Source organism: Lytechinus pictus, chromosome 5 (genome assembly GCF_037042905.1).
Source record: "Lytechinus pictus isolate F3 Inbred chromosome 5, Lp3.0, whole genome shotgun sequence".
Taxonomy (NCBI): domain Eukaryota; kingdom Metazoa; phylum Echinodermata; class Echinoidea; order Temnopleuroida; family Toxopneustidae; genus Lytechinus; species Lytechinus pictus.
Window position 1 is genome coordinate 18353986 of NC_087249.1, and position 27995 is coordinate 18381980.

Below are 27995 nucleotides of genomic sequence, written 5' to 3' on the forward strand. Positions count from 1 at the left end.
GTACACAACACCACCTAGCTACAACAATCAAGAACGAGAAATTCAGGCAAAATATTAATATCACAATTTTAATATCTCTATTTACAGAACAACATATTGGACAATTCCTTCTTTGAAATAAAATGAACAGCAGCCCAAAAGATTTATTCAAGTAAGAAGCCCTCGAGCAAGTGGCCTCAATCTATGAGGCAAACCCTGACCTTCACAAAATAGTTGCTACCAAGTCTGAGATGTGAAATCTTCCAACGAGACCCATAACAATCTATGATCTCAACAGCAAAGACTCATAGAAATGCTTTGATACCTGTGTACCATTATATCCGAGTTTAACACAATCAAGACTTATAAAAGTTCAAAATCTTAAATTTTACTATACCTATTTTAAATTTTGTATCAGTTTAACCCAAATGACTTTTGCCCCATGCTAGTGATGTCAGATTTTCATTCATCTACTTGATGAAAATTGATAACCATTATATGTAAGTGTTACACAATAGGGACTTATACTTCCAAAATTATCTTATAGATTCAAAATCATAACCTTTGTCGAGATATTGATGTTAATACCACAACATGCTCATAGTTCATAGACTCTAAATGACCTGTAGCCTGATCATGTGAACTGAAACTATTGCATAATTCTAAGTGATACCTTATTTATTACCCTTATGTCCAAGTTTCAAGAAAAAGGTCAATATCTTTTTAAAGTTATGATGACATTTCAAAAACTTAACCTTGGTTCTTGGTTAAAATTTCAATGTTGATGCCGCTGCCTATATGTATGTATCACTTCTGCTATGCAGGCGAGACAAAAATGATCTCCAAATCGATTCACTTCTTCTTCCTGAAAGATAATACAATAGAAAGGATAAAGAAAGTTAAAGAGATAAGAATGAAAAACAAGTGGAACGCCTCTGGCAGTCTCGCCCGCATTACGCGATTCGATATAGCAGCAGTTAAATAATTATTCACAAAAGAATACTACGTCCATTGACCAAACATGACCTTTGACCATGATCATGTGACCTAAGACATGTGCAAAACAATCATTCATACTTTATTACCCTTAATGTCTATGTTTCATGAACTACATGTGTAGATCCATACACTTTCTAAGTTATGATGCAAATTCAACAAAATATACCCCAAACATGACCAAAGTTCATTGACCCTAAATGACCTTTGATTTTGGTCATGTGACCAGAAACAAGCACAAGATATTCAGGGATACATGGTTAATCTTATGTCCCAAGTTTCATGAACTAGATCTATAAACTTTAAAGTTATGATAATTCCACGAATACCCCCAACATTATCAAAGTTCGCTGACCCTAAATGACCTTTGACCTAGATCATGTGACATGAAACTTGCACAAGATGTTCAGGGATACTTAATTGCTCTTACGTCTGAGTTTCATGAACTAGATCCATAAAATGTCAAAGTTATGACAATTCCACAAATAACCCCAACATGGTCAAAGTTTGTTGACCCTAAGTGACCTTTGACCTTGGTCATGTGACATGAAACTCTGGCAGGATCCTCAGTGATACACTATCACCCTTATGTCCAAGTTTCATGAACTAGGTCCATATACTTTAGAAGTTGTGATGATGACATTTCAAAAACTTAACCTTGGTTAAGATTTCGATATTGATTTCCCCAACATGGTCTAAGTTCATTGACCCTAAATGACCTTTGACCTTGGTCATGTGACCTGAAACTAAAGCAGGATGTTCAGTAATACTTGATTACCCTTATGCTTAAGTTTCATGAACTAGGTCCATATACTTTCTAAGTTATGATGACATTTCAAAACTTTAACCTTGGTTAAGATTTCAATGTTGACGACGCCGCTGTCACCGTCGCCGCCGTCGGAAAAGCGGCGCCTATAGTCTCGCTCTGCTATGCAGGCGAGACAAAAACCAGATATGTATTCAAATAAATATTAAGAACACAAGTACATGAGAGTAATACAATTAATAAAAACATTCTTAAGAACACTTCAAATAATTACACAAAATCAAAATTTTGATCGATTGATTCTAAATATTTCAATATTCCAACCCAACCTGGACATCCCATCCACTACTTCTTTTTCTCTTGGTTATTTCATCATCTTCCATTCTAGTTATTACCTTGAAGTATTAGCTGTATTTTGAGGAGTTAAATTTCCTTATATCTACAAGAAGGCTTATCAAAGGCATAATATAACGTTATAGACATGTAATTTAAAAAGAAAACAAAGGAGAGATGAAATATGTACATGGATGCCTTTCTATCGACCTAAAAACTCTGAATGCTTTTGATACATCATAATCGTAGATTTTGTGTCATTTCTGTCGTGCCGATAATAATAAAACACATAAGTGTATGTGATGAAATTAAGATGGTGTTTCCGGTCACTTTATATTTCACTTTTTGAAGCACGAAATAATGATTTTTGGACACAATTTTTTCTGGGCTTCATTTTTGTAACATATCACAGACACAGGTGACAAAAGGGACCTCGCAGCTCAGATTTTTTAAAGTCAAATCAATTTTACCCAATGCCTTTAACAGTCAACAGCCCTGCATGTAATCAAGTACTAGTGTGGGATATGTTGATCAATCATGACAAGTTTTATACCATTTAAAAGATTAGGAGGTGCCTTTTTCAAGCTCAATACAATCTCAAAATTCATTTGGGGCCAGTTATTGATGGTTTTAGGGTAGCAGGTAACATAAGAATCATCAAAATAACAAAGAAGGGAAGTTTCGGTACCAGTACTTACTTCTTTCTTGGTGGCATATTCAAGTGTATCTTCTTTTCTACGGGTGAGGTGTTATCAACATCGAGGGCGTGGCTTGTTTGCATGTGGGATATAAGAGGGGCTTCCCCAATTATTGCTTCTTCAATCTTCTGTAAGATAAACCACAAGAAAATTATACCTTTAAAGACCGTTGAGCATCAGCTTTCATGAGAAATTAGAAACCCAATATATAAGGGTATCTATACATGTTGTATAATCTACATTGTATGTTATACATCAGTAGTATACGCAGGAGTTGGGGCAGTTAAAGGTGTTTAACCCCCCCCCCCTTCATTATTACGGGTGAATTCAAGCTGGGTGTTGATATTTGCCTGATTTTTACATCTGCGCAGCACCAAAATGTAGATAAGACTGGTCTTAGACATCTCTCACTTGGTTTTTAGCATTCAAGAGTGCAATTTGAAAACTCATAATAGATACTACCGCGATGAAAGCTATTCTAACACCAAACCATACATCACCCAATTCTCAGTAGATTAGTCTCGGGACTTTGAACACAACGTCCGAAGCCTCAAATCTCACCGAAGCATTCACGTCCTTTGGCAAGGTGATGACATGCATTTGCCGCTCTCCACCCTGGTGTAGTGAATGGGGCAATACTTGTAGTATTTACGCCAGAGGCGCCGATTATCTACATGTAGTAATCTATTCAATGACGCACTATATTATATTACCTCGGCTTTAGCTCCTGCTGCCTGGGGTGCTTGGTGCATTCAAGGTATTAATGCCCATTCACCTCATCTGGTGGGTGTTTCATAAAGCTGTTCCTAAGTTAAGAGTGACTTTAAGAACGACTGGTGATCCTTTCTTGTGGTAAATGGTATATACCAACATTTTCATTGGCGATGGTTTAGCGCGTAAGAAAGGATCACCAGTCGTTCTTAAAGTTGCCCTTAACTTACGAACAGCTTTATGAAACGGCCCCCTGGGTTGAGTGTAGCACAATGTGGATCAATTTCTTGCTGAAGGAAATTATTGAAGGGATTTGAACCCATGAGTGTCACTTTCAAAGTCAAGAGACTAATCCACTCGGCCCCAACACTCCAGAAGAGGAAGGAATACACAGGAAGATGAAATTCCTTGAATGCTCGAGCTCCAAGTCAGGGAAGCCACGCTAAAGCCAGGATAACAGTAAACAGCGCTTAGTAACATTGTATGCGCTATATAAATGTTGCATATTATTATTATCATTACTCACCACGTCCTGTGCGTTCTCATCGTCCCCACTCATCAGCTCTCTCTTCACACCAGCTATCCCCGCCGATGAGCTTGATACATCCTCCCCATTATCTTCTTCCTTCACCCCCTGGTACCATTCACTGCTGCTCTCATCCACCTCCTCCTCCTCCCCTCCTCTTCTCTCTCCTCCCCTTTCAACCACCGTCACTGCACCACCGGAGTCATCCAAGTCCATCCCACTGAAAATTAAAAATTAATTCAATTTATTCATTTTGAGTCTCGATAAGAAACATTCCAAGTCGCATGTGGACAAAAACATATTACTCTGTCGGCATTGGTCAGATCATCCCCCTGGGATGCACTATACTGTGTATTAATCATTGAGATTATGCCTTTGACATCATGTATGCCTTGGCAAGCCCTTGGCACTGGTAAATAGCCAATTCGTCTACTGCCAACTCGATCAACTCACCACATATGGTCTACTTTCATTTAGTCTAATGCCATTCCGTCCATCAACATTTCGTCTAATAACCATTTGGTCCAATCATCACTTTGTCTTATCACCATTTCGTCTCATAACCAGTTGGTCTAATATCCATTTTACTTTAAAGCAATTAGACCAAATGGTATTATAAGAACTAAATGGCTATTGGACTAACTGGTTGTTGGAAGGAATGGCATTTTAGACTAAATGAAAGTGGACCATGTGGTGAGTGGACAAACTGATGGTAGACCAAATGAAAGTAGACAAGTTGGCAATTGGACGAATTGGCATTAGATGAAATGGAAATAAACCTTGGCACTTAACCCTTTGCGTGCGGGCCCGTGAATCCGGATACCTCTCCCTGCGGCGGAGCCGTTTTTGGTACATTGCTGGTATTTGGATCTGTGGTGGTGTTTTCCGAATCAATTGCCAATTGCGCCAAACTGATGTATTTTCAGGATTTTTAGCAAATGTAAAGATAAAAGATGAGACATTTTTCTATCTAGAAATAAAGGTTTCGCTTCTCAAATCGACAGAATAGTTAAGGAATTTACGAGGAAAAAGTCGTGTTATTTTGTCAAATCTTCGCTTTTTTCCCCAAGTCAATAGGCACTGTGTACAAAAATGCGTAAGGGCAATCAGCACTCGCGGACAGGTTGGGTTCGATCAATACCGCTTTGTTGTGTGCTCTAGTGCTTTTTTCCTTGCCTATTGTCATGCTACTCATGAATTGTCTCTTTACCTCCTTGTATTAATAGAGATCATTTGCAAAGTGTTTAATTACGACGATAATCCATTTTGGGTGAAATAGCATACCAAATACCTTTATTTTCCAGAATGATTTAAGGGTATATATTCCCTCGCAAGTACGATGATTATGATTTAACACTGCGCAGCGAAAGTCCGAAACTATTTTGTGGTTTTTGGCCTCTGGGCTTTAAGACGGTGGCCTCAATGGTTCGCTAAAAATCGACTTTGGTATCTTCTTTTCATAAATTATAGTTTGTAATAAAAAACAATTTTGTTCCTAAAGATTCCATACCAGTATTCGATTTCTTTTCCTGTTGCAATTTCAAAGAGTGAAGGGGGTAAATGTGACTCAAATAGTGGATCTGAAGTCATACCTCCCAACGCTCTCGTCGTCTCGTTCTACGACTACGTTTCATTTTCTGTCTCCCTTTTCCCTCTGAAATAACCATGCTACCGATTACTGTTCGTCACAATGAGAGAAAGTAAATCATTTTTATCTAATGAAATTGGAGCATCTAAATTAAAACTGTTTAATTTTGTTCTTTCATTTTTTTTCATTTTTTAACCGTTCTGTTTTTTTTTCACAACCGACAACAAAAGTAATAAATAAATCATAAAAGATTTATATCCCGTTTTGTCTCTATCTTTTTAATCGTTCAATTAAATAGCACAGAGGCGTTGGATTCGATAGGAGGCGTAAGTCCACCCCCCCCCTCAATTCAGCAAACGTATGCAAAAACGCGAAATCCATAAATTTGTTCTTTTTTTTTGTACGGATTAATTTTGAATATTTTGGTGTTGATGCTCACCAGGGTAAGCGCCCCAAAAATTTGCCGTAAAGAAAAATATAATGTAAAACTGTCCTTTTTTTCTTTATATGGATCCTTTTCTACTACGCTATTCGCCAGAAAAACAAAAGACAAAGAAAAGAAAGAAACTGGCGAAAAAGTAGGAAAATTAATTTAAAAAAAAAATAGGGGTATGGGTGTAAGATTGAGAGGGTTTTTTTGCAGGGACCCGCCAAACAAACATTTTTTTTTTAGGTGGATGCCTCAACGTAAATTCTCATTCTATTTCCTCAATTTCTGGCGAGGAAACTTTTAGTTAATTATTACATGTAGTTTTAGCATTTGAACTGATCATGCTTTTGTCGAATTTTCAGTGCAAAAAATTTCACCTGGGAGAGAAAGAGATGAAGAGCTTCCAAAATCTAACATGACAAATTCATTCTATAGAATTACAAATTGAGGTGAGGGACTAGTAATCTATAATTCTTTATAAGTAAATATTCATGCAATAGCAAGAGCGCACATTATGGTCGACATTATACCTTTTTCGTCTATTTCCTCTTTTTTCCCCCTCTCATCCTTTCTGTCGTTTTATCATTCTCCTATACATGTATCTCGATTTGCATTTTCTATTCTTTTTCTGAATCTCACTTGCATCTTCTTCCATCCCTATGTGTATCACCATCCATGGGGAATTGTATTTTTTATGAAGAAAGCACTGTCATGCTCAAGAAGAGAATGTTCTTGCCATGTCTTAAGCACCTGCATGTTTTGTCAATAAATGAGTAAACATTTACTTTTTTTAATGTTCCTGTCGTAATATGAAAAGCAGTATTCCTAAGAGCTTTTTGTATTGCTAAATACAAAAAGCATTCAGTAGGTCATCCTGACGAAATACACTAATCTTCCTTTTATTCAGGGCGTTGGCTATTTGTCCCTTGCTCTTTTTATAAGGAATTTGTTTGAGCGTCTGCCATGACTTTCTTTAGTTTGGGGAGTGCCGAGATCAAGAACTACATAGACGTGTTTCACTATAAGTCATTTTTTTTTTTTTTTCATACATTTTATGTCTCATTTAATTCGATTTACCATGCAGCTATTATAATACTAAAATAATTTTGTTCCTGAAGTTTGCGCACCGGTATTCGATTTGTAATATCCTGAAATTATTTCAAAGAGTTAAACGAGTAAAAGTGACTAAAATTGTAAATCTGAAATCATACCTCCCAACTCTCTCCTTTTCACTTTCTACGTTTCTTTCTTTATCTTATTTTTCCCTCAAAAAGAGCCATGCTAGCAATTACTGAAAGTAAGAGAAAGTATTTTTCTTGAATAAATTACAGCATTCGCAATCAAAAGTGTTTTTTTTTTCTTTCTATATTTAATTTGTCTCCTTGATTTCACAACCGAAAACAAAATAATAAATAAATTATAAAAAACATTCATAATAGTTAGAATTCATTGTTGTCTCTATCGTTTTAATCATATAATCTAATAGTACAGAGGCGGCGGAGTTGGTAGGAAGTTTCAGTCTTCACCCCCTTCAGCAAACATGTACAAAAAGCCGAAGTCTATATAAATTTGTGATTTTTTTGGGGGGGCCGGTCCACTCCCTCCCACATTCAGCTCAACCCCTCCATTATCAAAAACGTTCAGCGGCCCCTGTTTTTTATTTAAAAAAATTTGGTTCTGATGCTAACCAGGGTAAGCGCCCCAAATGTTTGTTTGCAGTAACGGAAACAAAAATGAGTGGGTCATTTTTTTTTCTATATGAATCTTTTCTACCATGCTATTTGCTGGTTAAAGAAAAAAAAGACAAAGAAAGAAATTGGTGAAAAAGGAGGAAAATGAATAAAATTTGGGTTGGTATCAACATCGTTTTTTTTTTTTTTTGGGGGGGGGGGTTTAGGTCACACATGAATAAAAGTTTGTAGGATTGAGAGGGTTCTGTCGGGACACGCCAGACAAACGTGTTTTCTTTAGGGGATGCCTTAACGTAATTTCTCCTCCTATATCATTCTATTTCCTCCATTTCAGGTGAGAAAACTTTTAGGTTATTATTGGTCTTATTTGATAGGTCATCCTGCCGATAAACACTAATCTTCCTTTTGTTCGAGGCATTGACCATCTGTATCCTGCTCTTTTTGGAAGGAATTTGTTTGAGAGGCTGCCCAGACATTCTTTTGTTCGGGTAGTGCCGATATCATGAACTACATGGACAATTCCCTTTTGAAAAGAGCACAAGATGAATGGTATGCTAAACTGCTTTCTTTTCTCCTTTTTACAGAATAGTAGACAAAAATAATGAGAAAAAGAGGGATGATGGGGAGGGAAAAAGTTCAAAAGTGCACCGAGATCAGCTCAAAGTACTAAGACATTACTCTCGTACAAGCTTTTTGTTTTTATGAAAATACAATCGATCGATGAAACCAAAGAGATATCATTCTAGACTGATATCTCCTCGATGAAACAAGTTATAAGACGAAAATGGTGAAAAAACGCTTATTACGTGACGATCTTGCAAAAAATATGTTAGCGTATTAGAACAACGATATAGATCAAATCACGTGATCAGGCCTTGGGCGCGCGCGTACGTGCTCGTCACAAAATTTATCCTCCCCGTCGGACTCTAACGAAAAAATTGGGTAAAGTTGAAATGATTTCCTATTTTTAGGATTTTTCTCCACGTAGCTCTATATTTTTTTCATTCTGTTATCGAAATAGGTTTATAAAGGAAATAGTGGCAGAGGTTTTAGTACATAACAGTTACGAAAAAGCTGAAAAAAACTTCATCGAATTAAACCAAACAAATCTCGGCTTCTGTAGAAGCCCGTCGTAGCTAAGTGAATGACTCGCTGGGCTTCTGTGGAAGCCCGTCGCACGCAAAGGGTTAAGCAGGACTTAGGTCAGACTGAAATCTTTGTGAAACATCACCCGATGTACCAAGGTTCCTGTCAACAGATTAATAATCATGACCCTATCTCTCTCTTCTATTATTTTACATCTGGTATTTGTAAATCCCCAGTATAGCAAGATGCCTGGGCTCCGTCTTACAAAGAGTTACGACGATTGATCCAATCAATCGTAACTCGATGGAAATCCATCAGTGTCATAATTTTTTCTACAGGAAATGTGCACAATGTCCTTTGTAAACAAAGAGAAGCACAGTGAATTTTCAAGACAACGATAAATGCATGAATATACATCATAGCTAGAAAATATTTTGAACAAACATGCATAATAGATGTTGAGGTTGCTGGCCGTCCATAGTTGCGATCGATCGGATCAATCACAACTCTTTGTAAGACGGAGCCCAGGTGTCACTTATGTTCCAAAAGACATTGATAATGCAAGATATTTGTACATGTATGAGGAGTAACTTTATTCTTGGTGGCTGCGGGTGTATACACAGGATAGGTTCAAAAGGAGACAATCATTTTTCATAACCTTCAATCTCTGAAGTAGCTGAATCATGTTGAAGGTAAATAATTCCACTAGACTGTTAAATAATACAACATAACCATTTGCTTCATTAAGTAAGCTACTCATTGCTCATGAAGTGTGTCTTTCAAGTCAATTAACTTTGATGACGTACAAAAGCAGGAAAATGTAACAATAATAATAATAATAGGCATTTATATAGCGCCATCTATCTAGAAATATTCTATTCCGAGGCACGTTGTTATTATCATTATAACCTGGCTTTAGATCGAGCTGCCTTTCAGCGCTCATGCATTCAAGGAATTAATCCTGCCGGGTACCCATTCACCTCACCTGGGTTGAGTGCAGCACAATGTGGATAAATAGGCCATGGCTTGGATTTGAACCCACGACCCTCTGTTTCAAAGTCAGAAGACTAATCCACTGGGCCACAACGCTCCAGAATGATGACCTTACCTGAGGCTGTGGAAAGAGAGTGGTTGATTGGATGGTACTTCTGATGAGGATGTTTCACTGTTGTTCTCATGGCTATCGTCATGGGGTTGTGACTGAGGATCATGGAAGGAAATATCAGACAGCGGCTCTTCTTTCACCCTAGGAAGAAAGGAGAAAGAAGAAAGGAGAAAGAGAGAGATTACAGAAAATGTAGGGATAAAAAAGAAAGGGAACCTGTAAAAAGAGTTGACAGTGTCCCTGAAAGGAACATTTCTTCATTGGTTATCATCCTAGCAACTGATGTGATGTTATTTAGTCACAAGAGAATCTTGCAGGCAAACTCACACATGATGGACATTTACAGAACAGATGTTCCACTGATGAACCCTATTGATCCCCTTAAGCTTGCCTTCACCTTCCAGTACATGAGACAAACAGTGAAAGAGAAAAAATGTTATAACCTGTCACTCACTAACACTTTAAATCACTTCACATTTTAACACTTTGAATATTTCAAGTCGGAACTGCTACACCATGACACTTCCACACACAACAGCACTTCAAAGACTTGATCCTCTCTATTCAATAATTACGATTTTGTTTAATATCCCCTCATCTTTTTACCTTCTTTTCATTATCATATAACTCAGAAAAATAATTGGGAGTTGGTATGGAAAGATGTTGCACCCTATCCCATAGCCTATAACCTATGTGGAGGCTGCAGCTATATATACATGTATATGCTGTTACACTAAATGTAAGCGATGCGTGATTGATGCGGCGATGCTAGAGTGTTAGTGAAGCAACCATGGCCTATATCTTCTCATCTTGCTTAATTATTTGTTTTCTTTTAATCTACCACGATTCGGTGCAGGTTTTCCCTATAAAAACTTAATACCAGACCATCATAAATGTAGATAATATGAAAACAAAGATAAAAGCAAGATGGTAGGAAAAAGAGTCTGCTCTGTGGCCACTGTTTGTATTCTCGCCATATCAGAGGTATCTCTTACATCTTGCATAACAGCATGAGACTCGTAAAAGCAAAGACAATAGCGGCAGTCTCTACCTACCCCCCTGCCTAGGAGATGTTTTGTTCTTACCTCGGTGACTTGTCATCTTGTGGCTGGTAATTTGGATTCTGTAAAAGCAAAAGTTTTAAGAATCAGACATTTCAAATTCAATATTTTTCCACCATTTTGACTAAGATTTTTAACGAATATTTGTCTATACAGGTGCAAAGTTTGTGGTTGTTGATAAGCAAATGCACAGACAAGGGACACTTTACCCCTTACCTTACCATACAAATAAAAGTGTCATCTTGTAATCATTATTTTATGATTATTCTAAACAATTTATCCAGCATGGGAATGTAAGGCATAATTCTGTTTCTGTTTATGGTAACTCTCGTAGGAACTCGGCAGGACAGCATTTTGCTGGTAAACGCCAAGCTGGTATATAACCAATTACCTAGGAAACATTTTACGTCTAGGTTAATCAGTCATAGTGGCTGACCTTATAGACGACAGATATTACTCTCGGGCTTTTTTATCAAAGTGGAGACAATAGCAGAGTGGGGATTGGAACTCACAACCTTGCGATTATGAGTCCAATGCTCTAACCACTGGACCACACAACAATTCTACTTCTGATGTCTTAACAAAACAAACTTGACATTCAGACAAAATACCAAAGAACATGTAATATGCATTGACTATACCTTCATGTCCTCGTATTTCCCTCTTATTTCCTGGGTCTGTTTCAGGATGCGGTCATGATAGTCTCGTATCCTGGTCTTCCAGAAACTGATGAGGGTCTGAGTGCTCCCGACACCAATCTCATGGAATACTTGGCTGAGGGTGTCCTGAAAGAGACAAACATAGATTTAGAAAATATTGTTTAACAAAATCAAGGTATTAAAAGAATTTCCACTTTGGTCTAAACTAGCTTCCTCCATACTTTCCATTTGGTCTCCTAGTCCCTCTCAAATCGATTCGTCTACTAACCATTTGGGCTAATTTCCATTTAGCCCATTAACCATATTGTCTAATTTCCATATAGGTCATACCCATTTTACCTAATATCAGGGTTGGGCTGAATTACTTTCTTCAACTACAATTACAATTACACAATTGAAGAAATGTTCAATTACAATTACTTTTCAATTATAAATTACATTTTTTTCAATTACAATTACCAATTACTTTTGTCAACTACAATTACAATTTCAATTACTTTCTATAAAAGTCATAAATGATATCACTTTGTATTCTGTATATTCTAGCACCACCTATTTCAACAGAATTCTAAGTTACAGAGAAACTGACAAGATGAAAGTTTGTTATAGAGCATGGATTCTGCCTATCACACTTGTTGATGCTTGAAGCTGTTGACACGAAAAAGGTAATTAAATTAAATCATTAATTAAGTAAGTTTAATGTAATTGAATGTAATTAAAAGTAATTGACAGTAAATGAAGTCAATTACATTTTTTTCAATTACAATTACTTTCCCTTTCAAAATTTCAAATACAATTACAATTACTCAAAAAAATGTAATTAATTACGTAACTGATCAATTACCTTGTAATTGAGCCCAACTCTACCTAATATCATCTTGGTCAAACACCAGTTAGTGTACATGAATAAATGGAGTATGTGACTCTAATTTACATTTGACAAAATGCAAAATAATTAGCAGACAATGTGAAAATTACACCATCTGGGCACTGGACTAAATGAGAATTAAACTAGATGAGAATGAGACTAAGTGTAGAGTGAATCAAAAGCCAATTAGACCAAATTAATAGAAAACTACAGGCTTTAGCCCATGCATTATTTCTACAGCAAAATCTAAAGCTGTTTGTAAGAAGCGTGTGGCTTTATGCGCCAGGCCTGGATCCAGCCTGATTAGACACAATGCCATTTCAGGGGTCATATTGTTTTTGCACGATTTGCCTCTCAAAATCGTTGTGTCTAATCTGGCTGCATCTGCGCCTGCTATGTGCAACTGGTGACATGTTCTTGCGCATGATGAGTTACCCAAATTTACCATCAGGGTGTTTCAACAAAGTGGGACTAAATTTCCTATAACCCTAATTAAATTAATAAATGATTAACAACAAGAATTCAATCTACAAAGATAAAGTTTGGAATCAAAGTGATTGCGAATCTGATTTTATATTACCAGAGAACATGTTCCAGTGGTAAGCAAAGTTGTTAGCGACTCAGGATCAGCCTGATGGAACTCTTAAGATTTCTTATTTGTCCCACTTACTTGGAATCCTGTGTGGCCAGTAAGCGCCTCCCTGTCTACAGCTACTCTGAGTAGTTTACAAGTGTTACATAAGAACTCCTGAAGAACATCTGTTAATGTTTCCAATGAAGATTCCTGACTTGCTGTGAAAATAAAGATGAAATATGGTAAATTTGTGAAAACATGGAAGAGCATCCTCATCTTAAACAAAGTGGACACATTTAAAAGGGTGAATCAATATTCACAACATAGAAAAATAATTATGAGTATTTATGACTTCACAATTAAGAGGTGTACTGCATCTCTCCAGAGTGTTATAATCAACAACATCAGAAAATTTTAGATGACATGGAAGTTTGTCATTTGTTCTTTAAAAAGTGACAAAAAATGTTGGTTCAAAGTATACCATGCAATTGGGCCGGAGCAGAAAAAGAATTCTTGATATTTAGGCAGTTTGTATAAATGAGACATTAATTTTCTATGGCAAGTACATGTACATGTATCTTGACATATAAATGAGTCAGTCTGTATTAAATATATTTACTCTGGAAGTACTTTCCAGACCATTAAACTTTTAGAAATCGTTCATCCCTCAGGCATACCAGAGAGCCCCATTTTAAGATCAAGCTTGAATTTCATAGCCCCTGATTCGTCACTTGTCTGCCATGGTAAAGTCAAGCAAACTCCCCCCCCCCACCCCCCTCGTCCCAGCTACTCTTGGCTACATAACATTCAACTTACAATCATATCCACTATGCGAACAGATAGTGGCGACTGCTCGACAGGTGAGTTGTCTGGCTATCCCAGCGTCAATCTCGATACTTCCATCAGAGAGTTTTAATCTTGGACACCTAGAAGAGGGAATGCTAACGTTTAAAGGTTGGGTAATGCAGGAAACTATTTGCTATTCGATTGTTACTAAAATATGCGATGAACATCAATATCAAGTCTTTAAAGTGATTGTAGATTTGCTATCAATCATAATAAGAATGTACTGTAGGATGAAATCAAGCCCTTCGTTAAAAGTTTTGAAAAAGAGTAACAAGAAAATTCTCTTACAAAATCACATGTAAATTGTAAGGCTCATCTTAATGTGGAAGCGTCGTGGTGTAGCGGTTCTGACTCTCGCCTTGTAATCAGAGGGTCGTGTGTTCGAATCCCACCATGACCTAGCGCCCTTTGGCAAGGCGTTAATCCACACTTTGCCACTCTCCACCCAGGTGTTAAATGGGTACCCGGTAGGATGTGAAAGCCTATATGTAGTATGCCTAGCAATTGAGTCTTGGAACTCTTGTTGGAATGCTCCCCAGGGAGTGGAGAAGGTGCATACATTGTATGCGGGCATGCAAGGATCCGATGACCGGGGTAATAATATGTCTGTAAAGCGCTTAGAGACGTCGTTCCGATGTATTAAGCGCTATATAAATGCGGAATATTATTATTATTAATGTATGTTATGTTATGTCTGTTTAGGGTTTGTAAGGTTTTGTTAAATATTCAATTTATCTTGATTTGTATCATCTTGTTTGTATTATTCATTTGAAATATGCAATTTTTTAATATGTTCTTTTCTAATATATTACTTGGTTTAAATTGTTTGTATATAGGTGGCAGCATTTGACTAGACTTCCATGTTCTTCCAAGCTTTCTCCACATTCTATACATTTTTAATTTGTAATCTTGAAATTGAATTGAATCTATCTCAAGGATTGGAGTAAAAATTGCAAATTGCAATTCAATTCTAAGACCAAACAACACTATCAATTATTTCGAGTTAAATGCAAAATTGTGATCAATTGCAATTAAAATGTAGGACTGAATATCATCTCAAGAAATGGCAATGCACATTTGTAATCCATTGAAATTCAAATGTATCATGGACATACTCTAGTATCTAGAATCAATTGTAAATGTAGTCTGAATGAACATCTAAGTATTGGAATTGCAAATTTGAAAACGTTTGCAATTCAGATGTATAATAAATATAACTCCTAAGTATTGAAGTTTATTGCAAATTTGCTATTGCAATGGGCGTCTTTGGATGGTGTGCAGACTCTGCAAATCCAGTTTTTCTTATTATTATCAACCACTATTATCAACAAACAGAACAGTTGTGGAACAGTTGTAGGGGATGGCATTCTCATGATGCTTTTTCCGAGGACCATGGTGAGTTGGATTGGAGCGATTGGGAAAATTTCAGAATTTCATTATTATTCAAGGCAGATTTCCACTCCGTAACATATTGAAACCTTAGTTGTCATGAGAGAGAATGTATCATGGATCCAAAATCGTCTATTCAGTGAAGTTTCAATGCTATGATATATTGCAATATCATCATATTGTCAGGCCTAGTAAATAATGACCAACATTCCACCTATGAAAGATTTATTTTTTCTGCATTAATTTGATACATTATGCCCAGAAATTTGAGAATCAATACTGTAATAACAAAATAATCATCATTTTATTCTTAAAATAAGATTTTTCTTACTCTGGTCTTGCTTTGATACCAGTGATGACGGGGATAAATGGCTTATCAGTGGTTTGCACCTGAGGCTGGGGCGGTAGGGGTGGTAGCCTGGTATTGCTGAATGTCTCTTCTCCTTTCTAGTAAAAAGCAACGAAGGTGAAAAAAAAAAGATATAGGGAGAACATGAGATTAAACTACCCAATTAGATTGCCGTGGCAAGTATTCCATTAATAATTTGAGATGCGAAGAATATTTAAGTTAAATAAAAATACCAATATTTCTTAAGGCCACGCCACACCTCACATGTACGATTGGTCTGCGACCCAATTTTGGAATAAATTATAGAATTTGACGCTAATACTGAGACATGGAATATCTTAATGTGTAATGTTCTAAATCATTGTATGAATACCTATGGGCTATTCCACGGTTACTCACGTTACATTTGGAGACACCTTGACTCATACTTGGAGCTGTTACTCCATTATTATTGATAGGAACTAAACATCTCCTTATCACAACAAAGTACACAGTCTGACTATCCTTTGTATAAAAACAAAACTTTGGAAATTTTATTATGCTCCTGGCAAATCTTTGGAATGTGTCGGTTACTCACGTTACATGATTTGGACATGCATAAAATGAAAAGTCGACATAAGTGAAAAGTCTCCTCATACAAGGCTTTTATGAAACTTGATTATATCCATTTCAAAGAAGTATATTAGGGAGACAAACTTTGAACATAATTAAAAAAATAAAGAACACATGGTTTTTACTTGGGGTGCAGATAATATGGTTACTCACGTTACGGTTACTCACGTTACATTTTGTCCATGTATGGTTAACAACACAAATGTCGAGTAGAAGAAATTAACCAGTTGTCTCACGATGTAGCAAACGTAGTGTGAAAGCGACGTTTCGTCTGCAAGCTGCTAGACTTCGTCAGGCAATGAGCAAAGACGCTGCTGCGCACGGGTTATATAGCGTCGGGAGCTATTGTCTGGCTCCACTCGGGCGTGAGCCGCGCTGTGATTGGCCGAAGCCGCTGGCCAATCAGGGTCCGCGCTGGTGCTTGGTGCCCGCTGGAGCGTGCACCGTGCGCTGTGATTGGCCGATGCGGCCGGCCAATCAGCATCTGCGCTGGTGTCAGGCACCTGCTGGTGCGGGCGCCGTGCGTTTAGACAAATTGACGACCCGAGAGCTAGTATCGGCACATACGGAACTATCCTTACCCTCTGTACTAATCTTGCGATACTTATCCTGTTGTCGGGACTTGCACTTCTCAAATTCGTAGCGGTAGATATCGTCGAAAAGCTCGAGAGCACTGTTGTAGTGCTCTTCAGCGAGCGCGGAACGGACAAGGGTAGTACTGGACTCAATCTCGGCGCGGATAGACTTAAGAGTCATGCGGGTGAGGCGGATTCTTTCACGAAGGAAAAGGCGGGAGGTCCTCTCGGCGATGATGCGTGCTGACTTGGTGGGTACTGGCGGGCGAACTCTAAGATCTTTCGGAATAACGGTGTTCTTGATGCAACGGGTTAGGAAGGTGAGGTGGTTGGTAAATCTCGCGAGTTTCTTCAAGCAGCATTCGTGTCTTCGGACGAGCCTTAGGGCTCCTGCGCAGCGAAACCATACAGGAACACGAGGTCATGGTTTCATTTGATGTGGTGTCATTGTTTACCAATGTACCCATCGACGCCGCATGCAAGGTCGCACTTAGCAGACTCGAACGCGATGAGAGTCTACCCGAGCGCACACAGTTATCTCCGGCCCAGGTAACTGAGCTTTTGAGTTTTGTTTTACAATCTACGTATTTTATGTTTGCCGGCAATTTCTACGAACAGCAAGAAGGAGCAGCCATGGGCAGCCCTGTTTCCGCAGTAATCGCTAACTTGTTCATGGAAGCTTTTGAGGAACGCGCGCTGAGTATTTGCCCGCCCGACTGCGCCCCTAGAGTTTGGAAGCGATACGTAGATGACACGTTTATTATCACGCATAGATCCGCCGCCGATGACCTTTTGAGCCACATGAATTCGCAGCAGCCATCCATCCGTTTCACCATGGAGATGGAGTGCAACGAGCGCATTGCCTTTCTAGACACTATGGTGCACCGTGACACCAGCGGCCGATTGTACACCACCGTATACAGGAAGCCCACGCACACCGATCAGTACATTGCTTATGATTCGCATCACCCGAAGTCCGTTAAGCGCGGTGTAGTGAAGTGTCTTTATGACAGAGCTTCACGCATCGTTACTAAGCCCCATTGCACAGCTACAGAGAAGCAACACATCACCTCGGCTCTTATTTCTAACGGTTACCCGCGCTCCTTCGTTAACCGCGTTGCTAAGAAGAAGAGCGCTCCGTCCGAACAGCCTGCGCAATTTAAATCCGCTATAGTAATCCCATTTGTTGATGGTATCGCGCATCTTCTCCGCCGGCGCTTGGAGAAGCATGGCATCCGAGTTATATTCAAGTCCGACAGCATCCGCAGCCAGCTGGTCCGTCCGAAAGACCGCCCGATCCCCGACAGACGCGATGGGGTTGTTTATAAGATCCCATGCTCGACTTGCGACAAAGTCTACATCGGTGAGACTGGTAGACCTGTGGGGGAACGCATGAAGGAACATCGCCGTGATGTTCGGCTTAGACGCACTGATAGCTCGGCTGTCGCAGAACATGCTTGGGACTCCGATCATCCACCTAACTGGGATGAGGTCAGCTGCGTTGCTCATGATAAGCATTGGTATACGCGGCGCGTTAAGGAAGCGATTCAGATCCGTTTGCACCCGAGCAATATCAATAGGGACAGCGGCATTGAGATCCCTGATGCATGGTTACCGGCCATCCGACGGCATACTGCATCCACCGTTCAGAGCGCACGGCGCCCGCACCAGCAGGTGCCTGACACCAGCGCAGATGCTGATTGGCCGGCCGCATCGGCCAATCACAGCGCACGGTGCACGCTCCAGCGGGCACCAAGCACCAGCGCGGACCCTGATTGGCCAGCGGCTTCGGCCAATCACAGCGCGGCTCACGCCCGAGTGGAGCCAGACAATAGCTCCCGACGCTATATAACCCGTGCGCAGCAGCGTCTTTGCTCATTGCCTGACGAAGTCTAGCAGCTTGCAGACGAAACGTCGCTTTCACACTACGTTTGCTACATCGTGAGACAACTGGTTAATTTCTTCTACTCGACATTTGTGTTGTTAACCATACATGGACAAAATGTAACGTGAGTAACCGTAACGTGAGTAACCATATTATCTGCACCCCAAGTAAAAACCATGTGTTCTTTATTTTTTTAATTATGTTCAAAGTTTGTCTCCCTAATATACTTCTTTGAAATGGATATAATCAAGTTTCATAAAAGCCTTGTATGAGGAGACTTTTCACTTATGTCGACTTTTCATTTTATGCATGTCCAAATCATGTAACGTGAGTAACCGACACATTCCAAAGATTTGCCAGGAGCATAATAAAATTTCCAAAGTTTTGTTTTTATACAAAGGATAGTCAGACTGTGTACTTTGTTGTGATAAGGAGATGTTTAGTTCCTATCAATAATAATGGAGTAACAGCTCCAAGTATGAGTCAAGGTGTCTCCAAATGTAACGTGAGTAACCGTGGAATAGCCAGATGTTGAAATCTGTGACAATGCTATCATCGTTATTAGAATAAAATCAAATTTAATACCTAGACGTAATGACGTCATAGCCATCGTACGATTGGCTACGATTTGTAACTAATTTGGCCTTTACTCCAGTGGCCTTTATAAGTTTACAAATGTACCTAGTTAAACATTTCTAAGCATTCATGGATCAGCATAAAATTGAACAATTTCACTACTCCTCAAATTAAAATAATAATTCTTTGTTGTGAATAGCTGGGAGACATGTGCCCTCTACGTTAACTTTGGTAAAGGGAACTTCCAAACACCAAGGTCCAATCTGGACTAGGGTTATAATTGCGTGTGCCGCCTAGCACAAATTTTCTGAAAAAGGAACTAGATCTATAACTTGATCGAATACATGTAGAAGCTTCAATTTAACAATAACTAGAATTCAATAATTAATTGCCCATATTACGTAAGGTTAAAAAAAACTTATTCTTTCTGATACATTTACACATATTTTTTCAAAAATAAAAATATTCAGCAATGAATGAAAAGTAAAGCAATGATGCCAACTTGACAAATAGATGCTGAAATAAGACTTCATTTATTCATTGTCCTGGGGTCCGTTGCAGAAAGAGTTGCGTTTAAACGTAAGCCAAAAAATCAATCGCAAGTCCCAAATGCGCGCTGTTGATTGGTTGAAAATGAAGTTGCACATCACTTTTAGAGTTGCGATTGATTGCAACTCTTTCTGCAACGGGCCCCTGAACAAACTACAGCAACAGCAGTGGAGTTAATCAAGCAAACACCTAGGCGAAGTTGCATGAAACTTATGATCGATTGTAAATCACAATGGGGTCCCCATATCACTATACAGTATGTATTGCAATTAACTGCAAATTTGAAATTGACTGCCGATCTACATTTACTCTTGCAACAAGGAGAGTGTATACTGTTTTCTACAACCAAGGGCGGATCCAGGATTTTCCAAAAGGGTGGGCACATTTTTCTGAGAAATTTGGCAAGAAAAAAAAGGTCTTCACTATCAAGGGGGGGGGGGGGCACACTTCTGTTTTAATTCAATTTTTACATTACAGATGTGCCCCCCTGGATCCGCCAGTGTCTACAACTACAATTGATCTATCAATAATAAAATTGCATTAAAAAATGTGCAGTTGATTGCAAATGTGACTTGCCACCCCAAAACTAACAATAAGCCATCAGGGTAGGTTCTCCATTATAAGCAAATAGCTAAATTACCAATTTGGTCTTCAAAAAATAAAAGTTAAATTTAGAAAATTACCTTATCAGAAAGGGTAATTTCTTCTTCCACATTATTGTCAAAATTTGAAGTGGTACATTTAAATAGAAAATGAGATACAAGAGTTCCTTTGACATCCTTTTTTTCTGGACTGTGTGGAAGTGTCACAGAGATTGATGTGAACCCTCACAGGCATGAGTGTCTTGAGTGAACCCTGATTTCATACCTTGTGTTTTCATATTCTTTGAAACTCTCACAGAATTCCTTCAACATTCAATTCAGTACTAGTATTTGTTATCGTTGATTGATTTTGACAAATTATTTATCATTTTAAAGCTTGGGATGTGCTTTTTCAAGATCAATTAATGTAACAGAATTAATTTTTTGACAACTAATGGTTGGTATTGGGGTGGGTGGTCACAAATATTTTCTTACGAGACAAATTGCAGCTCTTACCGAGGATTCTTGATGATGGTGGTGCGTGAGCATTCTTGTTCTGATTTGCCTGCAGTGTTTGAGTAATTCTATTGAGTGGAGACTGGTCACATCAGGTCGGCATAACTCAGACTGCAATCTGGTGAGAAAAAAAAAAACATGATGGGATGATTAGAACAAAAATAAAACAACAATACTATAAGTATTGCTTTTATACATCAAAAGAAGCTCATGGTGCTACATGTAGCTGAGTAGCAGTTCTTTTTAATATAAAACTACAAATTAACCCCAAATTACACCGTGCACAAAGCGACAAACATTCACTAGTATGTACAATTTTGCATCATTCATTGGAATTCCTACCTATATCCTGTTAGGGCCTGGTGCCCTCCTGCTAGCTGTCTTGTTCATGAACTTATCAACCGTAATCAATACAAGTACAAGTACTAGATTCAATGTACAAGAACTGAAGAAAGCTCGGTTTGAAGTTTGGAATACTGTTCATTACAGGGCAAGTTACGTACTTGGAAAGTACATGTACATGTAGTCTGGAAACAGTTGGTCTGAAAGGAACTCTTACAAGTATCTTGTTCTTGCGACTTCAAGTTTTGACAGTATGAAAAAGAAAAGTTATAATTTTGATTAAGTAAATTTGATTTAGAGGAGTAAACTTGCCTGGTGACTAACTGTTGAGACAAAAGGTCACATATGTTGTTCTAAACATAAGCTGATCTGTAAGTTGACAAATTTTTTTGTGATTTCAAGTCCAGTGTTGGGGTTGGAAGCAAAATATAAACTCCAAAACCTATTAGTTGATTTTACAAAAATTAAACAGATCACAATATTACCAGCTCAACATCTAGCGAGTGACCTTTTGGGGACCTATTTCATTTTATGTTTGGTGCTATGCTCATGTAAATCTTGCATTAACACTGACTCCAACAGCTCAAAACTGAACTTGAAATCAACTAATGTAAAAACAGCCGTCACAGTTAGTTCCTTCAGAGTAATACTCTCACTGTAACAGTAGAGTAGAATATAGAAAAAGTATTAAAAAATAACATGAATAATATTAATACAATAGATCTCCATGCACTATCCCTTGACAAATAAATACCTACTGATGAATCTGTGGCTTCTGTTGAGCACAAGGTTGATGAAGATGAGGCACTTTCACCTGGACACTCTGTGACTTCATGGCCAGGGTCTCCATGTCAACCATAGAGGAGGTCAAAGGTGAAACAATTGACCCACTCATCTCACCCCAATGTCCACTCATCGCTAACTATTCAACCCAAGCTCGAGTCAAATGGAAAATAACTGTGAAAGAAAATGTCAAATTTTTGGTAACTTAAAAATTTATCTTGCAACAAACATCCTTTTGCACTGAGATGGCACCAAGCCTTTGCAGTGGCGTAGCTAGGATTTTTTTCCTGGGGGGGCACTGGGGGGTCCTTGCTTTTTCAGGGGGGGGCACCATTTTTTCCGGTGTGTGTGTATGTGTCACAAGGGCGGATCCGACTTTCGCCAATAGGGGACGGGGCCCGAAATTATCTTCACCTATATTTTCCCCGATCAGTCACTACTTAGTTTTATTCTTATAAAACAACATAAACATTAAATAATCTCATAAGCCTTATAAAAAGTGCGAGCGCAAAGCACGAGCGATTTTTTTTTTACTTTCATGTATTTTGTGCTGAAAATTTAATATTTTGGGCAATGTTATGTATGATCCTGACAAAGATTGGTATGTAACTAGATGATTACTGCGAACGCCAAGCGCGAGCAGAATTTTTTATTTACTGTTCTAGCATTATCGAAAAGGGACCTGTTAAGGACTGCTTACAGTTACCCACCAAGACGGTATATATTTCAATAATGGGAGCGCGAAGTGCGAGCAATTTTTTTTTGACATTCCGACCTAAAAAATTGGTCATTCTTAGCACTTTTTGTATTAATAAATTGGTTAGGTCTGTAACTAAACAATTGATGCGAGCGCGAAGCGCGAAAGGAAGAAAATCAAGATTTTAGACCTAAAAGCAGGACACTCTATTCATGTTTTGTAAATCATAAATAGGATATAGTTAATTGGGTATCATTAATAATGCGATCATGAAGCGTGAGCAGACAATTGTTGATATTCTGATGTGAAAATGGATGATTTAAGTACATTTTAAATAAAGAACATGCAGGCTATCGCGCATGTTTTAGATTTAGACATAGAATCTGGGCATTCTGAATACATTTATTTAATGGAACTTTATGGAATACACGTAGACAATATGAACTTGGCAAATCAAACAATGTGACCACGCAGCGTGAGCTTAAAATGCTGATATGTAGACCATAAAACGGACACTTTACAGAGCACTTAAATTTGTAAATGAAAAAAAATAATGAAAGCTCGATGTCCGAGCTAAAATATGTTTTGTATATTGACTTCAAAACTTGCTCCAAATCAGCCTATTGAGCAAGATATGAATCTCATCGAACAGGCAATTCTGGCACGGCGCAAGCAAAATTTTATATAGTAACATGAAAGTTTTTTGGGTTTTTTTTTGCAAGTCTTCCCCTCACATTATTTTATTCACTCGTCTTCCTCCTCTTGTTTTCCTCTTCTTTTTTTTTCTTCTGTCTTTCTCCTTCTTTTCCTTTTTTCTTTTCTTCTTTCTCCCTTTTTTTTGCTATGCCAAATTTTTTTTAGGGGGGGCACACCAAATCTCAGGGGGGGGCACATGCCCCCCCAGGCCCCCCCCCCCCCCCCCCCCGGAGCTACGCCACTGAGCCTTTGCACCATTATGAGGGACAGGTTGTGGAAAACAAACAAGAAAATAAACTTTTTTCCCCTTCCTTTTCATTTTCTTCCCATTCATTTCATTTTGCATGAGAAAACAATGACAGAAAGAGGAAATACAGCCCCAATATAAAAACAAAGGAAAAAAGGAAGAAGAAAAGTCATACTCATAATAAGTCACTACAAAAAATAATGCCTAGAAATTTGGAATGGGTATCGTTTGACAGTTTGAGAAAGGGCAAGAAACAACTCTAGAACTCTAACTTGAGAAGTACAAGTCCACCGCAACAAAAGTTGATTTGAATAAAACGAGAAAAACCCAACAAGCATAACACTGAAAATTTCATCAAAATTGGATGAAAAATCAGAAAGTTATGACATTTTAAAGTTTCGCGAAATTTCTCAAAACAATTACTTATATGCACATCCGGTCGGTATGCAAATGAGCAGACTGAAGACATCACCAACTCACTATGAAAAATACTTATTTTATCCTCATTATTATGTGAAGCTAAATTTTATTCCTCCCTGAACAGGTGGAATTACCGTTATTTTAACAGTTAATCGTGAAGTCAAGTTGGACCTTATTGTCAAATCTGTAAAAATTGAAATGTATAAATCAAACAATAAACTTTATAAAGAACAAAAGAAATAGTGAGGGACATCATCGATCCTCTCATTTGCATTCATATCACTGAGTTGTGCATATAACTGTTTTGTGAAAAATAAGCGAAACTTTAAAATTCCAGGCATAACTTTCTTTTTTACATCCGATTTTCATGAAATTTTCATGAAAAACTCGGAAAGAGTTCCTTATGCAGCCCCCACCAAAAATAACAAAAGATTGTTGAGACTTCCGGTTCGTTCACTTCAGATTTTTCTATCATTTTTTTTTACTGTTGCTTACCTTAGATCACCCATGGGTTCATTTCATCTCGCGTGCGAAGGAATATCAAATGCACATGATGCACGCGACACATGCAAAGCTTACATGGGCTTTTGCCCAAATAAAAGATTATTATATTAAAGCTAGAATTTCACATTGTGCTATGACACTTACCGAACCATATGGATCCTTTGGTGACTGCTCTTTGTTGTTTATTTTTTTTAAGAAAAAGGAATTTTTCTTGATCTTCACGTAGATGCCCTTCGATCAGCGACGAAATCAATTTTGGCCTAAAGAGGGTGCGCGATATTATTTATAAGCCGGTTTGTTTACGGTCCTGAAGCTTGTACTGCTAGCTGCATTCTAGGTGCTCAGCATTATTTTCTTGCTCGTTCAATCCACTTTCATCATCATCTTGTCAAAAGATGGCGTACTTCACCTATAAGTAAATACATGAGATGCAACCTGTTGATTTTTTTGTACAATTTCCTATATGCACCGACGACTTGAATCGAGGTTTTAGCTAACCTCGCATGCATGTGTGAGTGACCTTAGTTGGTACTCGAACTCACCTCGTTGTATCTCCAGTCAAGTCTCTTCCCGCAATGCTAGCAAGAAGCGCTGATACCGGAAGGGGTATTTTAACGATTATCAGCCGATAGTTCGACTAGTCTAGACTCACAGACCCTTTACTAACTAAATAAACCGATGTCTATGGACAATTACACGTACTAGATCCTGCTCGAAATTTGACGGAATAAACCCATATTTTGGTATGTATTTCCACTTCCCCATCATATATGTTCTATTTTAGGGCTAGATATATTATTCTAAACCTTATCAATGTTTTCATTTTCAATTTTAGTGGGGGGTGCATATTGGAACTCTTGCCAATTTTTCTCTATCGTCTCGATTCAAATTTAATATCAACAATTTTCTTTGACCCGAAAGCTTGACAGTTGACAGATTTCTAAAAAAAAATAACACTACAAGTCTACATAAGACGAATTCTAGTTTATTTAAACCTTGAAATGTGGAAGTTAGAATTTCGTCCGGGAAGTCGTCACGAACAGATGCCTATCCCTCTGCAACAGTACAAGACTGTTAAGGGAGGCAGCGTAGCAAGGGAGGCAGCGTAGCTCAGTCGGTTAGAGCGCATGTTTCAGATAAGATCGTAGTTCTCAACGTGAGGGGTTCGAGTCCCGCTCATGCCGAAACGCGTCTGACAAAAAATCTGATGCTATAGCGTTCACTCATTCAATGAACAAGGTTATGATATAACCTTGTTCTCAGTTATATCTCCATGTGTGGCAAAATAAGGGTGGCAATGTTTGGCTTATTTTCTCTTTTTTCTTTGGGACAAATGCTTGATTTTTTTACACTGAGTTTCCATTACACCTATTCGTCATACAACTTGGCCCTTGCTTAAGCAGTTAAGTAAATTTGATTCTTTAAATTATTTTTTTCTTAATTAAAAATAGAGATAAAAAATGAAAAATTTCTTGCCATATTACTTTCCACCAATAGAGGGCGTACACAAAAATATGCCAAAAATTCAAGTTTCTTAGCGCTCTAGTGAATACAAAAAATTATTCCCAAGTTACTAATGAAAAATAAATTGCAACTGTATAGAAATTAGTAATTTTGGTCACAAAAGTGATATTTTAATGATTTTTGAAAGTGTGTGCTCTGTACAGCATTGGCATGCCATAGTCCTACTTGTACTATTCCCCACGGGCAGGGTGGTTGCAGTGAACAAGTGATAGCGTTGTGTGTTAGCGTGCCTCACCACTGTATTCAGTGCAGGTGTGAATGCAGTTGGAAAACACTCCGTCCATCGGAAAGGACGCAAATGTTGGTCCCGTGTATAGGAGAAGACAGACTATATCTGATAAAATACAGCAAAGTATCTTGGAGTTGAGCTGCAGAGGAACCTCAGCTGGAATCAACACATAAATGCTGTAACCAAAAAGGCCAACTCCACACGTGCCTTCCTCCAGAGAAATATCCGGCCATGTCCAAGAAAGGTCAAGGAACTGTGCTACAAAGCTCTCCTGCAACCAATCATGGAGTATGCCAGCATAATATGGTACCCTCACACGCAAGCAAATATAAAAAAGCTTAAAATGGTGCAGCGACGCTATGCACGCTCCGTCTGTAATGATCACCGTAGAACAAGCAGTGTAGCAACCTTGCTGAACCAGCTCAAATGGCCAACTTTACAAGAGCGTAGGGCACAGGCCAAGGTGGTGATGATCTACTGTATTACCAACTCACTCATTGACATCCCACCTACCTTCCTCACTCCATCCACATCCATGCATAGAGGTCATTCTCAGAAGATCTTTGTTCCCTTTGCCAGAACACTTGTCTACCAGAGGAGCTTCTTCCCAGATTCGATAAGACTTTGGAACTCCCTCCCCAACAGCACAGTTAATTGTACCTCTCTACACATCTTTAAACAAGAGGTACAAAAGACACAGCTCCGTTAATAACGGTGGTTGTTTTTACTTGCACGCTGTAAGCAATTTTTTATCGGATAATGTACACTTGCACGCTGCACTTCACCAGTACGACAATACACCAGACGGTGGACTGTACTGTTTCCAGAAGAAGAAGAAGAGTCACAACCTATGCACGTTAAAACCAATACACTATTCGTCAAAGAGTAGGGTTGTCTCCCGGTGTATTGCACCTGCCGGTCCCGGCAAAATTCAGGTCAAGTCAATCTTGACTTTCATATGCCATAATAATCAATATAAATATGATTATGGGCATTAACGGAAAGACAAGACAAGACTAGCTGGGCTAGTAGTAGTAGAAAAAGAAAGAAAAGAAAAAGGGGGAAAAATAGCAGAAAAAGGACAAAAATACAAGAAAAGAAACGAAAAAAAATGCATGAAAAAAAATGAAACAAGAAAAGAAAAAGAGAACAAAAGAAAAGAAACGAAAAAAAAAAAAAAAAACAGATTTTTTTTTTTTTTTTAAAGGAATGGAAAAGAAAAAAATAATAATTAGCTATTGAAAATGAACAAAAGCTGTGGCAAAAATAGTCAATCCTGACTGGTTGCCAACGGCCAACCAACAAAGCCAAAGGAAAGAAGTAGCCGAGGCTTACACAAAATTCAATGCACGGGACCGGTATCTAAAAATAGGTTACTTTCAAGCGGTTTTATGAGGTAGGTTAAAAGAGTATTGAAATATAAGCACAAGAAATGTATCACATATTACTCACTAATGATATAATCCCAGATTTCATTGAACCTCGTGGCCTAATAGCGAATAAAATCAGGGGTATTCTGGCACAAAAGTCACCGTACGGACTGTAGTCGTCGGTATAGTAGTGGTCTACGTCTAGCTGCATGTAAAAAATATATTGCGGATTGT

At 38.3% G+C, this 27995-nt stretch overlaps 1 protein-coding gene across 4 annotated transcripts; it reads right to left on the reverse strand.

The window, feature by feature from the left end:
* Positions 1-54: 54 nt before the first annotated feature.
* LOC129262325 (STAGA complex 65 subunit gamma-like) lies at positions 55-27986 on the reverse strand. 4 transcript variants are annotated; one of them, XM_064099946.1, is made up of 13 exons: positions 27844-27974; positions 24783-25047; positions 22050-22248; positions 20950-21067; positions 15638-15753; positions 13888-13997; positions 13168-13289; positions 11612-11755; positions 10995-11032; positions 9913-10050; positions 4010-4229; positions 2773-2900; positions 55-844 (listed from the first exon to the last, which is right to left on the reverse strand). In XM_064099946.1, the coding sequence occupies exons 3-13, from the start codon at positions 22205-22207 to the stop codon at positions 832-834; spliced, it is 1305 nt and encodes a 434-aa protein (XP_063956016.1). In that variant the 5' UTR covers positions 22208-22248; positions 24783-25047; positions 27844-27974; the 3' UTR covers positions 55-831. The 4 variants fall into 4 exon arrangements, 3 of the variants coding, with proteins under 3 accessions (XP_063956016.1, XP_054756405.2, XP_054756404.2); XR_010293673.1 differs by lacking the exon at positions 24783-25047 and having other exon boundaries at positions 55-1262; positions 1501-2900; positions 27844-27986; XM_054900430.2 differs by lacking the exon at positions 24783-25047 and having other exon boundaries at positions 2773-2897; positions 27844-27986.
* Positions 27987-27995: the final 9 nt, after the last annotated feature.